Source organism: Drosophila willistoni, assembly GCF_018902025.1.
Source record: "Drosophila willistoni isolate 14030-0811.24 chromosome 2R unlocalized genomic scaffold, UCI_dwil_1.1 Seg167, whole genome shotgun sequence".
Lineage (NCBI taxonomy): Eukaryota > Metazoa > Arthropoda > Insecta > Diptera > Drosophilidae > Drosophila > Drosophila willistoni.
This window is the reverse complement of record NW_025814050.1, coordinates 9,427,774-9,442,220: the sequence shown is the minus strand read 5'-3', so window position 1 is coordinate 9,442,220 and position 14,447 is coordinate 9,427,774. Positions and strand designations below refer to the sequence as shown.

The 14,447-nt window shown below is 32.5% G+C and overlaps 2 protein-coding genes across 3 annotated transcripts; one reads left to right on the top strand and one right to left on the bottom strand.

Moving 5' to 3' along the window:
- Positions 1-122: 122 nt before the first annotated feature.
- On the bottom strand, positions 123-11,196 carry LOC6643838 (putative 1-acyl-sn-glycerol-3-phosphate acyltransferase acl-2). Of its 2 annotated transcripts, none has more exons than XM_002067113.4 (3): positions 11,038-11,196; positions 1,016-1,233; positions 123-953 (listed from the first exon to the last, which is right to left on the bottom strand). In XM_002067113.4, the coding sequence occupies exons 2-3, from the start codon at positions 1,189-1,191 to the stop codon at positions 314-316; spliced, it is 816 nt and encodes a 271-aa protein (XP_002067149.1). In that variant the 5' UTR covers positions 1,192-1,233; positions 11,038-11,196; the 3' UTR covers positions 123-313. The 2 variants fall into 2 exon arrangements, with proteins under 2 accessions (XP_002067149.1, XP_046866637.1); XM_047010681.1 differs by lacking the exon at positions 11,038-11,196 and adding an exon at positions 1,327-1,415.
- Positions 11,197-11,400: 204 nt separating this feature from the next.
- On the top strand, positions 11,401-13,473 carry LOC6643836 (zinc finger protein 883). The gene is made up of 2 exons (XM_002067112.4): positions 11,401-11,689; positions 11,752-13,473. Exons 1-2 carry the CDS (start codon positions 11,483-11,485, stop codon positions 13,315-13,317), a joined length of 1,773 nt encoding a protein of 590 aa, XP_002067148.1. The 5' UTR covers positions 11,401-11,482; the 3' UTR covers positions 13,318-13,473.
- The last annotated feature ends 974 nt before the right edge of the window (positions 13,474-14,447 follow it).

The window sequence follows — 14,447 nt, the reverse complement described above, 5'->3', positions numbered from 1 at the left end:
TTTGTGTGTGTTTTAGAGTTAATAATAGTATAATATATGAATCGAAAATACATTTGTTTTTTTTTGAAGTATATATCAGTTATCAGTAGTTATCTTAAGACTAGGCAATTAAACGAAAAATATAACTTTACATATCCGCAATTCGTAACATTTTGATTCATTTCTCATACTTAAAGACAATCTTGTAGATCGAAGAAAAAACAACAAAAGCTCCAAAAAGATATTCCAAATAGGAACTATGCATGGGTTTTGTGTGTGTGTGTGTGTGTCTGTAACCTGAGTTTATATATAATATATATAGCCTATGGCAGTTCTATGCCCGCTTTTTCGAATTCAAGGCTAAGCCTTCCTTCGTTAATTTTGTGTATTCCGCTTGCATGATATTGCGACAATCATCAATTAGCTTATCCATATCATCCTTCTCATACTTGTCCGTCGGTATTTCTGGTAGAATTTGAATCAGAGCGTGACCAGGTCGGAAAGTTTTCTTATCATCATCCATAAAGGCATATTTAGATATGATTACCGGCTGAATGGGACACTTGCTCTGCATGGCAATGTGAAAGGAGCCCTTCTTAAAGGGCAATAGTGTATCCTTGGAGTTACGTGTACCCTCTGGGAAGAGTAATAACTTGCAATTCCGCTGCTGTATAGCCTTGGCCTCCTTTTGCAGTGAATTAATCGAATCGGATTTACGTGAACGATTTATATACAGAGTACCCCATAGCCAGGCACCAATGCCAAAGAATGGTAGATAGAGTATTTCCTTCTTGGCCACCACAGTGGCACGTCCAATCACTGGCCACAGATACGACAGTACACACAGATCCAATGCACTTTGATGATTCATCAGGATTACACTGCCATGATTTGTGCGTACATTCTCCAGACCTCTCACTTCCATGGTTATGCCCATTAATTTGCATAACTGTCGGAAGCACCAGGATGGAACCCTAAATCAAATTAAATATCAAATATAGTATCTAAAACTCTTTTCGATTTCATTAAAACTTACAGCGCATTGCGATAGTCTCGGGGTCGCAAGATCATAAAGGGCACACATAACATGACTATAGCTCCCGCTCCAAAGTACACGATGAACATACGCATTTGGTATGGAGCCTTGGCAGATATACTTAAGATAAGAGCCACAATGCAGGCCAGGCCGATTACCTCACAAGTGCAAGCCATTTCGAACACGTTAATAAGAGAAGCCTCCGAAGTTTAGAAATTCTGCAAAAACCATTAAAAGTTAACAGGAAATGGTTAATTAAAGATTTAAATATTTTTTCTTTAAATTTAATATGCACTATTTTTTAATAATACCTAATTAAAGACTTGTGACTTTCGTCTCATTAATTAAGTTCAATTCCAATATTTGATTTTAGAATTTTATCTTCAAATTTTATACAGTCGTTTATGACAATTTTGACATTGCTACTGATATTTGATTAAAGATTAATATTTATATACTTGGCTAATCTGTTTGATTTCGATTTATTTGGAACTGATAAAAAGAATCTGTTAAGCTTGGCATCAAATGGGATTCGTTCTTAGAATAGAGAATTGAGTTTTTTTTATATTTTTTTGAGCTTTATAATCCAAAGAGTTTATAACTTTTGTAGCGGATCACACAAATTGAGAAATTCTCCAAGTAACAATCGGTTCCATTTTAGTGGTCATTATGTCATATAGAAGGTAATAGAAGTAGAAATAGATAATAGAGACTAAATTTGGCAAATCTATTTAATTTTAATAGCTTTGTCTCTTAAATATAGAAATTTTATCGAATGATTGATTATCTCTAAAAGTCAGAATCGAAAAATATTCATTTGTGTTCCATTGCTTATGATTTTCTTTTCAATCCTGTAGTTGTTTACTTAAGAAAAAAACTAATTTAAAATTTTCTGTTTTTTATGCCTTGCAAAAATTCTTCTTCGTTTTGCTAAAGAGTGCCCTCTTTTTTGAATTCCCAGTAATTACCCTTCCTTAGAGTCTTGAACAAAAACAAATTTCAATTCGCAGAGGAAAGTTCTTAGAATTGAATGGTATAGAAGATAATTTTGGGAATTTTCAAATGATTAAAAAGTTTTATAAAAGTCAATATAAGCCAAATAATTGACCACTTCCATCAAATAACAAACAATTTATATGAAATGCTTAATACTTAGGCGTGAGACTGAGGATTTGAAAAATGTAAATATTAAAATTATATGGCAAGTTCTTCGATCAGAAAACTGATTCTTAAAGAGTTGTAATCAATAAAATAAGTACATTCCAGGAATATAAAAATATCTTTAAAAAATTCGGCTGTTTGTAGGTTCCTCTTATACCTGAGATATACTTTGACTACCACACAATTCCTTTTGATGTAATATATTTAATGAAAAAAAAATGAAACCCAAGAAAAAAATATAGTTTTTTCGTTGAGTTTTTAAATAAAAGCATTATTATTAATCGAATATAATAAAGATTAAAAATAACACTAGTTTACAAGAAAAGTGAACCTTTGATTTGACGACGCGACGTGTGTACCTACAATAAGTTTTTAAAGTCGAACCTATAAGTTTTAGAAAAAGTTTTATCTAAATGAAATATTTCACACGTTAGAATCAGCGGTAGGTTTAAAGATAGTAAAATTTATCAAACTATTCCAAATCGACCCATACATACATATGTATTTATACATGTTTTTGAAAATGCATATAAGCCAATCAAACTATTTTTTATTGTAAAATAGTAGGACAAAATAGTGGGACTCAAAGAATAATAAAATGCATACATACATATACAAACATATGTAAGTCCTATCAAATGTAAACAATCGATAGTAGAATTTAACAATTTTTATTTAATATCTTCTTATCAGTTATAAAGCGATATTTTGCTTAAATTATAAAAGAGGTAGAAATGTGGTTTATCAACCAATTTTGGTATTTATCAATTGTAAACATTAATGAATCATTTGACCAGAACTAACAACGTTATTTTGTAGTTTTTAAACAAAAAAAACAAAAACATAAAATACAGAAAATAAGAAAAACCTGTTAGTGAAAAATTTGTTAACTGATTTTTAGGTATACGTAATTTTCACCAAATAGTTATAGCCAAAGGATAAAAGGTTTGAAAGCCTTTTCAAAGCAATGCATCACATTCAATTATACATATCGTTATAATCAATTTAGCATTGCATTTACACTCAACAATTGCATTTAGCAATTGTTTAAACAATAGCAGCTATTCGGTTAGAATTCATACTGTTGGCGCGTGCACAAAATTTGCTAATTAAATTGCATTGAAAGTTAATTTCCAACCTGTGATCGATTGGATTTATTACACAACCGTATTTTTTGTTTTTGTTTGGTTTACCAGATAACTTTTATGGCCCATTTATGTAGACACATGCGAGACTGAATATTTTTGTGGATATTAACAATGATAAATGCAGTCCACAGGAAGGTCTACAATAAATAATTACGATAAGGCTGACAGTCTGGTACACTTGTTAATAATTTCCTATTCTAGTCCAGTTTAGTGTCATTAGAGTAAAAATTTAATTTGTCCAACTGCCACTTAGGTAGTTAAAGCTTTTAAAATTTTATAGAGAACCTTTATGGCGTCCGATTCAGCCGACCCGACAAACAATACTAAAATATATAGCAAACAGCAAAATTTCCATCCAGGTGAAGGCGAAGCCAAAGTCAAACTATTATAAATTGGCAAAAACAACAAATTCTTATCAATTGAGATAATTTCATTTTTGGATTAGGTTAAATGAACTTTGTTAATACATTTTTTAATGAGTGTATTTTAATTTTTAAATGTAGAAAGTCCCAGCAACAATGAGCATGATATTATGGCAGGCGATATGACAATAAATATATGTCGTAAGCTTTAACTATCTGCAAGATCAGAATATTACTCTAATAGATGGGTTTTTGTTGTTGTTGAGCGTAATAGAAGGTACGAAGGTGGTTTAACCAAATTATTTGTTGTTTACCTATTTTTAGCAATAAGTGCCTGGAAACATAATCTTTATCTGGACACATGTGTAGGTACCTACGTATATATAGCCGTAAAGATTAAACCTGTTGCCATTAAGAGTGTGAACAGTAAAATATATATATGACAAGAAATCTCAGTATATCAAAGAGTTAACCGATTAAAAAGCCAATTCTTTGGAAACTTAGCCCAAACACTTTTAGTTTGTTTGCCCTTCCTAGGTGACAATATATTTATGTATGTAGGTACTTGGCAAATTAAGTTTTTGCACTATGACACTCAAAGTTTTCTTTCTCCCCAAAAAGGTTAACGGGCTGTCGTTAGACCTAAAGGTTGTTAGGTCTTTTGGCTGGCTTGGATACATGTGTGTAGTTGGTTATGCATAAAGTTTTCATATGCTTTGTTAATAGTCCCAAAAGGGAGGAGACTCTATCTCTCTCGAGGGGCACTAGTTGGCGCTTGTTGTCTGGTTATCAATTAGAGGGTAAGCACATTTGAAGGAACTCTATTTAATTTATAACACGCATACATACCTATGTATGTATATACTTTCCTTTATCTTTCCACCTGTCACGTTGTAATGTCCTGTCTTCTAATGTTGACCATGTTCTATTTTTTTCCAAGGTAAGTGTATAATTATGAAAATGGAAATATACTTAATTATATTCAGGACTCTTCTATCCTTTAGTATGTATAATAAATTACCCAAAACTATTCTCTGTTGTTTGGAAAATCTCTTTAATATGTATTGAATTGGTTGAACTTAGACAAATCCCATCAAAATTTGATCTAAATCATAAAATTTCATGAAAAATAAAGTACAATTTAAAATTTTTGATATTTTCTTTAACCAATTTTTTACTTGATAATCTCAGATTAAGAAATTTTCACTACTAGGCAAAACTAGTTGAGCAACCTATAAAGTTTAGTTGACTTACTAAAGATATGGAAATAAATATCTGATTTTAAACTTTTCCTGATGTATTTTATTTTAGCGTTTCTGGGGATTTTTGAATATGCACCGAAATGTCAAAATTTTTTATAATTCTTCAAATTTTTTCATGTCTTTATACCCCAGCTTGGAAATCTTTGCAGTGGTCGTGCAATTTTGATAAATTTTTAAACTAACAAAATAGCCGAAGAGAAAATTACAAACTTTTCTAAGCGAAAAATCTTAATTTTTTGATCGGACACCGTCGAAAATATTTTTAAGATCAGTCTATGGCTCAAATATCTCGTATATACTAGGATTGATTTGGAATGAGATGTGCTTCATGATTATAAAGTTGACATTCTATTTAGTTTCTTACTTGCATTGCCTATAATTAGTATTCATTTGGGCCATAAATAATAACAATGACAAAGAAAATCGTATTCCTAATTTAAACCCTACTATATAAAAAAACTCAATAATTTGCATAGGAGCTAGTCCCATTGCAACCTGTTGCCATTGTCAACGAGATTTCATCATAAATTAAAAATCTTTGTGGGTGTATTGCACTTTTGAATTATCGTATTTTCACTATATTGGTAAAGATTAAAAATATTGTATATATGTACATATATACATATCTGTAGATTGTAGTTCTATCTTTACGATGTTTGGAAAAAAAACCCCAGGTGGGCGATTAGCTTTTCAACATAAGTACACACAAATATATAAATGCATACATATGTGTTAGTATGTCTAGTTTTAAATAATCTACCTCAATATAAAATTATGTATACTATAAATTTGTTGTACCTAAATATGTACATAGATATGTATATCTATAAATACGGGAAGAGCTCGAGGAAAACTTACTTCGAAATCGCTTCTGTTTCGGTTTAAATTAATGCAAAATTCTTAGTAAATTTAACAATGACGTATTTATATGAAACTGTATGCACAATTTTTATCTTGGTTGCATTCAGCGAGTGCCTACTGTGTGTAAGTATGTGTGTATATATATACATCTAGATATATGTATATATGTACATCTAGAATTCACCTTTGTTCGATTACTAAATGCAATTGGCAGTATTGTCTTTTATGGCTAAAGCTGATCATAAATTGTGACTGTAATTGCAATTAGTCATTGTCATATTTTTTATACTCTTACAAACGATAAAATGCAATAAATTTGTTTCAATTTTAAGAAATATTTGTACTATTGCACATATGACTGTTTCTTGTAGCGAAGAACTTGGTCAAATAAAGCCCCACAAAATTCAAAATTGATTAAATAGATATTTCGATTTCATGAACATGCCCATCAATGAAAGGTTTTAGATTAAATACTTAAAATAAGTACTAAATGCACTTAGTGGTAGCATTTTATTAAGTTACTGTCAGCTTTCGATTATGATCTTGATTGCTCGTTTGACTCTACGCATATTCATAAAATTTTTAGTCTAGCAATTGCACTCAGGAGTATTACGTGTATTGTCTTTTATAACTCTTAGCTGATCCAAGATTATAAAAAAGAAAACTTCAATGACCAAACTGCGCGTACTTCTAATTTTAGTAGCTCCAATTATAACAATTATCATCATGGCTATCAAATCTGATTATTGCTGAAATATCGTCTAATGACAAAACTGTCGATTATTTGGTCGTTAGTTTCTATCATTCAAACACATGACCTTTTCGCGGTCTAATTGCGTGTATAGCATCGACACGGGGGGGTCGCTGAAATCTGATCTGAAGCGATAAGGAATAATGCCTGGTAATATTCATAACTGGCTCCTAAATGAAATAACAAAAACTTACGACTTATTGATTTTTCTGTTGGTCATAATATTCTTTTGCTTTATTTATGTTTCTCGGTTTTTTTTTTCGGGGAAGTTTTGTTAAATACACACAAACAACAAATTGTATAAATATATAGTTAGGCGTGTATTTTCTTACTTTCTTTGTAAACCGATAAGAGTATTTTGATATCTGGTCGAGGCTCGAACTCTTGCCTGTTGCTATGAGCTAATTGCTGTGGCTTATATTTCTTTAGAAATAAAAACCGATTAACGTTAATTCTATATTTTTATAAACAGTATGGGAGGTAAACAAAAATTTAACAAGCCATTTTCTTATTTCATTTATACTGGCAACCTATAATCCCTTCTTCAGTTATTTTCCGTATGAAAGTAAAGAAAAAATTGATTAAATAATGCACTCAAAGTGCAAGGTCTTTTAGACTGAAAGGTCTTTGTTTACTGAAATTGATTCTTGAGTAATGTGATTAGAGATTGATTGATTTTCAATACACACAATAGAACGGGTCAATTAGATGAACCATTTAGTTGCTTACTGAATCAGTTGATCATAAATTCGTTGTTTAATAATGTTTTTAGGTTTTTTCGTATGACAGAGTCCGATCAGATTGGTTTATACATAATTATACTGTGTATACACAGATTCTATACCCAAGCATAAGATATACCAAAGATGATTCCAACCTTTATTTAAAGGTTTGAAAAACAGATCAGGGACGATCAATGAAGGGCTTAGAGGGGAACAGGAGATGGAACTTTCCCTGGGTGTCAAAGATTATTACTAAACTAACACATGAAACTAAGAATAGCGCTGAAAATTAGTTGGTGCTGATTAAAACCTTTAAGAAGTTTTCAAAAACTTAATGACAGAATTAATAAACTTTATATGTTTAAGGCAAAGAGCATCTATACTTTATCTTACAACTCTTAATAAGTCAATGTTATATTACTTTTTAGTTAAGTATCAAATTTTATAAATAATAATTTGTTGAATCATTTATTACAAGTATAAACGATAATAAAATATATAAAACAAAGTTCACCATATAAACACACACATGAAATGAAAATGAAATTAAAACCTTATTTTTTGTTTATTAAGACATTCCATTATATTTAACGATTGCATGTTACTAGCAAGTAGTCCGACAAAATAGGCAGCTTTCATCGTGAGAGACTTCTACTTGATTACATTCTTAATTGGAACTTATTGTTAAAGCTTTTTTCTCGTTTGAAATAATTTAGTAGAGTAGCAAATACTTATTAGCATTAAATTTGTACTATTGCCCCTTATTCACAGTCGAAATTTTCTATAAAATACTAGAGTTATGCAAATATTTCATAATTTAGACATTGAATTAGAGAATATAATTTTTTCTGACGATAAAACTAGTAATTTATAGTTTAGTAGGTTTCAGTTTTAATTTCTTAACTTTCTTAATAAAAATATGCAGGGCTCTTGTCTTTAAATAAACGTTTACTTTACATTTTAAAATAAATAAATCATTTTGTAATTATAAAAACTAAAATTTATCGATTTGAAAAATTCATCTTAAATTTAATACGGGAACAGGTCTGCATAATATTTTTTTTCTGCTTTGCTTAGAATACCTCAACTGTTTTCAATTATTCGAAAATTTCAAACTACTTTGCAATATCTGTTTTTTTTTTTTGTTAATTTGTATTCAATTTATTATTTATCTTTTTTTTTTTTGCAATAAATATGTACTTTTTTAGGATTTGTTTTCGTTTTTTTTTGTTTTATTTAAAAAATCAATTTAGTATTCAAAATACTTTGTTAGAAAGAAGCATCATTTCCAAATAATTCCTAACATTATCTAATATCACAGCTAAAATTGACCTACATATGTATAATAAGTCTTTACTTTGAGATGTTTTATGAAATCCAGGAAATAAAGCATGGTACATCAGTATACCTATGTATAATAATTTTGAAGATTTCCCATAATATTGACTTCAATAAACATTTTATAGTGTAGCAGTTTTTATTGTTTAAACACAAAGAACTTCAAGGGTATATAAATTTCGACGTGCCAAAATTGTACATGACAACAAATTGGTTTAAGTAAATAATGAAGATGATTCACATGCTGTCAATAAGTCACATTTGTTTAACAAATTCTCGTTATAATAGTTTATTGAATATTTATTTTAGTTAAATAACCAATTAGTTGAATTGGATTCATCTAAATTTTTAGTTTTATATGGTTTAAAAAGCACAAGTAATATCTAAAATGGAAAGGAAGGCAACCCGTTCTTTTCTTTTTTTTTCATTTTAAACGTTATCTTTTACGACAATCAGTTTGGCATGCCTCATGCTTTGTCGACTCATTAACCAAAAACATAAGCTTCAGTTTGTGGTGTGTGTGGTGTGATAAGATTATGGCATGATGCTTAGGCATTCAACACTATATAAACAATTGTGAACCTACATATAATAATAATTTCATTACAACATCGATGACTAGCACGCTGCTGGTGGTGCTAGTAGTGACCGTAGTGTATTTCATGTAGTGTCTCACTTTAGTGACCTTAATTTGCCAGTAGTCAGACTGCAATTTCAAGTCAAGTTCAAAGTCAACAAGTGCACAAAATTGTCCCGTGAATGAGATCTAACTGATTGAGAGACTGAGACTGAGACAAAGACTGAAACTGGGACTGGGACTGGGAATAGAGAATTTTGACTCAGACTTGACTCATTGCACCTATCTGCTGATGATGATGATGAAGACGTTGATCACGGGCAATTTAAAATCGAATGACTTTAAGTGAATGATGCTTTGCTTAGCTTTTTATAGGTTACAATTAAAGTTTTCCATTTAGCGCTCAACACTGAGAGAAAAAAAAAAAAACAATGTCTAGGTTCACTTTCATTTAAAGTTAAATTAGTATTATTTTCTTAAATAAAATGAGAATGTTTTGACATTTTTAAACTGTTTAACCTTGAATCGCAAGTGTCAGTACTTAAGTACTTGTTATTTAATATAGAAAATAATGAAAGTAATGAAAGTTGTACTTTGAATAATGAAAAAATAATAATTAAATATGTATTTTGACCTATTTTGAAAAATATTTAAGTTAACAAAAACAAAGCCTTCATTTATTTAACAATTGATAAACAGTTAAAACTGTGATAATTGCTAAATATACATATATGAAATGTATATTTAAAATATTATAAAATTTTAGAGGCTTATTTGATTAGTTTCGCTTGGCCTTAAGACTCTTTCTGGAGTGATAAAAAAGTTTATTAACCATGACTAATGAGAAAATTGATTGAAAATTGTTTTTTACTTTACACAATTCCAATACTAAGATAAAACGCTATAATTTTATTAAACAATCCACTTTTCTAACCATTTGTAGTTTTTAGTGCAGTTTATTAAATAATAACAAGATTACAGTTAACTGTTGACTACCATAAGAAAATGTTATAGAAATTATAATAAACCACTTAAAATACTGAATTTTTGATTTCTTGATTTTTGTCCAAGTTTTAAACCTATTATTCTAATTTACCAAAAGTGGACAATTTAAATATTAAAACAGTTAAAATAATTTGCTTTTCAACACGCACAAAAAGTTTGTAAAATGTAGAAAATAATAAGAAGAGAGACACAGAATAGGTAGGAGGGAGCAGGGAGGACAAGGGAGAGACAGTGGCTAATAAACACATATCAACTGGGATGCGTGGGAAGACACAGTACAAAAACCCACGGGTGCCGGCAAGAGAAAAAACGGAGAAGGAGGACGACGCGACGCGACGTGACACACAAAAATGTTTTCTAGGTAGGTTAGCAGTGTAAAAACCACATGAAACGAAAAGGGTGGGAAACAGGAATAATAAGGATTTTTAGGGGGTTTGGGGGAAGGGTAAAGGGGGTCACAAAACAGCAAGAAGCAACATAATGAAGACAAGAAATGTGCGCAGCAATTTTGATGAAAGTTTACCATCAAGTAGAAGCCTAAAGAGAATTTAATGAAACTAAAACACACAGTACAAAAATGTGAATTGTATAAACACACGAAACTGTTATGTGTGTTACATGTTTAGAAAAGGTATCCAACAACCAACTAATCAACCACTCTCACACAACAATTGATGCAGAATTGTTGCTGTTGCTTACACGCGTGGGCGTAAAAATTGTTGTTGATGTACGTAGAGGAATATTGTATGCAGCATCTGCCGCTATTTTTGCAATTTTTTTCAATTAAACTTGTTGCACATGCAGCACTTGAGTTGAGAGCAATTACGATAGATACCTCAGGGGATAATAATTCACTGTGATTTACGCAAGCTTTGTTTAGAAGCTAGTTTTACTGAACGGTAAGTATTAATTAGTAAGTTCAAACGGCTACGACGATGTCAACGCGTCAACGGACCGCTAACGTCCGTTCCATCTAAATACAAGTATAGACTGATAAGGGCAACCAACCCCAAGTTTGAAATTATTTTACGTTCTTATCAGTGTTGCCAACTTTTGTCGACCAAAAAAAACTGTTTTTGACGGAAGGGTAAATATTTACCCTGATTTGGCAACATTGGTTCTTATCAAGAGAGCTCAAAATGAGCGTAATATCGATAACAGTGCAATTATCGATATCGTATCACGCATTGCTTTTTACTATAGTGGCATCGCTAGATTCCTCGGCTTTTACAGTTATTTTATTTATTTTTATTAAATTATTATTATTTAAGCGTCTTAAAATGCTTAATTTAGCCACGGAAGGAACGGATACCCCGGCCTTTAGCACTGCAAATGGACCTTCGACTAGTGCGGAAGAGGATAACAATGCACGGTGCCGTCTGTGCCACCAAGCGGCAGAGACCGCGGTGAACATTTTTGAGAATGATGTGGATTTCGGTAGCATGGGTAGCATAGCAAATCTCTGCCAGAATTTATACGGCGTGCAGGTAAAAAAATCACCATTTATAAAAAATTTCGAGTAAGTTAAGCTATTTCGATTGTTTTGCAGTATGAACGCCATGAATTGCTACCGGAAAGGATATGTTCACGTTGCCTGGAGTTACTTGAGGATTTCTATATGCACCGCAAGGGCATGGAACAGCGGGAGCTAGCCTTACTGGCGGAACTTGGCGAGATGCTGAAACAAGATGCCAAATATCGTCCTGGTCTCAATGGCAATCCTGGTATTTTTGAACCGGAAGAAGGATGCATTATTGTGGATGTCGATCCTGATAAGCTGTCGGAGACAAGCGAAGATGAATTGTATGATGATGACGATGATGAGAATGGAGAAGTCGAAGATGAGGAGGATGAAGAGGAGGAGGACGAGAACATGCAAGCACAAAATGGCGATGAAATGGAGATGCCTTTGGGGATGGACGCCGCGCAGATGGCCTTGATGGGAGCGGCGAATCTATCACAAGACGCGACCATGGACTCACGGCCCAAATGTGCCTATTTGTGCCAGTTTTGCGATTTGGGCTTTACTTTACAATCTGATTGTCAGCAGCACGAAAAGACATCTCATGATGCAGCTGCTCCATATAGTTGCAGCTATTGTAACTTGCGTATGACAACTAGACCTCAATTGATTACCCATATTAAGACACTTCATGATGCTGACCGACCCTATGTCTGTGCCCATTGTCGCAAGAGCTTCGTGCGACGCTCAGATTTAAAGAAACACACTATAGTTCATACTGGCGTGCGTCCCTATACCTGCAGTGTGTGCGGCAAGAGCTTTTCCCGCAACACTAATCTGACCAAACATATGCGCATTCACAGCGGTGTAAAGCCATTTGTGTGCCAGCAATGTCCACGCTCTTTCCAAACGTCTTCGGAGATGATGAAGCATATGCGTTCCCATGCTGAGATCAAACCTTTCCAGTGTCAGCGCTGTCCGTATTCATCATCGCGTAAGGACAAACTGGTGGCACATCAGCAAGTGCACAATAAACGTGACGTAGAGCAGCAGCAGCAGCAACAACAACAGGGTCAGGTTCAACTGCAGCCGCAAATGCAACCGCAACTCCAGCCGCACATGCTACAAAATTATCTTTACCAACAAACCGACTTTACTCCGAATAAAGTTAAACCTCCTGCACAGTCAAAATCATCACGTAATTTTCATTGTGATGTCTGCGACAGGAGTTTTCAGCGCGAAAGAGATCTACAGCGGCATCGGGCTCTTCACATGGATACGCTCTTCTCCTGTAAAATCTGTCAACAGGGTTTCAATCGTCGCGAACAGCTGCAACGTCATGAGCTTGAGGCTCATGGCCCTAGCTACACCTGTGGCGTTTGTTGCATTAGTTTTTTGCATCAAACGGAACTGGAGAATCATTTTAAAGTTCATCAACTTCAACATCAGATGGCCAAAAGTACTCAGGAGGCTATGAATGTGGCTGCCGTGCAGACAGCTGCAGGCAATGTTCTACCCATTCCCGTTTCCATGCCAATGATGCCCGTGGAGCAGGCACAACTACGTCCTTCAGCCGCAGATATTCATTTTTATAGCAACATGATACCCACTATGAATTTAGGCTTCTATAATGAAACCCGACCGGAAGAATAATATGATTATTATTAAGCACAACGAAATATAAGTTAAGCGAAAAGTGTAAATTACAAAACAAAGTTAGTCTCGATAATATGATAAACCTAAACATAAACAAAACTAAAGAATATAATTTTTAAAAATAAAGCAAAAGGAATTAAGTTGTTTTCATAAGATCAATTTGTATGATTTATAGAGCTGCATGACTGACAGCAATTGAGCAATTTGAGGAAACAATGTTCAAAATAAGTTGATTCGAGTGAATGAATTAGCTGACCTAAGACTGAGTGGTTAAACATTTAAACAAAAACCATTTCAAGTCAGCTTTAATATAAGGAATTAAATTGTTATGTTTTAAATCAACTTTTAAATCTTAATTATCCTTTTCATTTGGTTTGAAAATTTATTCATATCCCTTTATTTAAAAAAATAACTTATTTTATGAGATTCTACAATATTCATACTCATTAACTTCATTGCATACTCATTGAATTCGATTTCATTCATTACTTTCAGATTTATGTTAAAGTTTCTTATGAGTGAATTTATAAAAATACCTACCAACTCTTTAAAATGTGTCCAAAAAAACCTCTCAGTCCCAAAGGAGTTCCTGAGATTCGTAGTTCGCCACCTCGCAGACTCCCCAATCTACCCAACTGGTTGTCAGCAGACATGCCAAAAGAAAACTATACTCGCAGAGTAAAAAGATTGCACCCTCTGGATCTGGTAGGGCTAGTCTCATCGGTCTCAACAGATTGGAGACCCACCCGATGAACCCTTCTGCGGTTTTGCTTTTTGAGTGTAATTTTGCTAATGCCATGTTTTATATGTTTTTCATCGAGTTTATTCATTGTCCAAGTCTGGTCAGATTTTAAATATTCTTAACAACAAAAAAAAAAAAAAAATTCGTTACTTATAGATTTATGTTGAAGTTTCTTACGACTAGACTAAAGATATCTGGAATTCATATATATGTATATATGGAAGTTTGATCTACAAACGCTTTCAAAGTTTAGTAAAGTAAAGAAAGCAAAAACACATCGTTATAATTAAATATTGAATATTAAATTTAACCCCATTTTCGATCGGTCTGCTAAAATTGTGAATTTTAAGATGTAAATTGAAGTTTTGATGGTAATAAATAATAA

What these genes read in the sequence shown, in the direction of transcription:
- LOC6643836 (XM_002067112.4), top strand. Translation starts at nt 11,483, where the DNA reads ATGCTTAATTTAGCCACGGAAGGAACGGATACCCCGGCCTTTAGCACT. An exon ending in AGAATTTATACGGCGTGCAG is followed by an intron (nt 11,690 to 11,751) that starts GTAAAAAAATCA and finishes ATTGTTTTGCAG; the next exon opens with TATGAACGCCATGAATTGCT.
- LOC6643838 (XM_002067113.4), bottom strand. Translation starts at nt 1,191, where the DNA reads ATGGCTTGCACTTGTGAGGTAATCGGCCTGGCCTGCATTGTGGCTCTT. An exon ending in CGAGACTATCGCAATGCGCT is followed by an intron (nt 954 to 1,015) that starts GTAAGTTTTAAT and finishes AATTTGATTTAG; the next exon opens with GGTTCCATCCTGGTGCTTCC.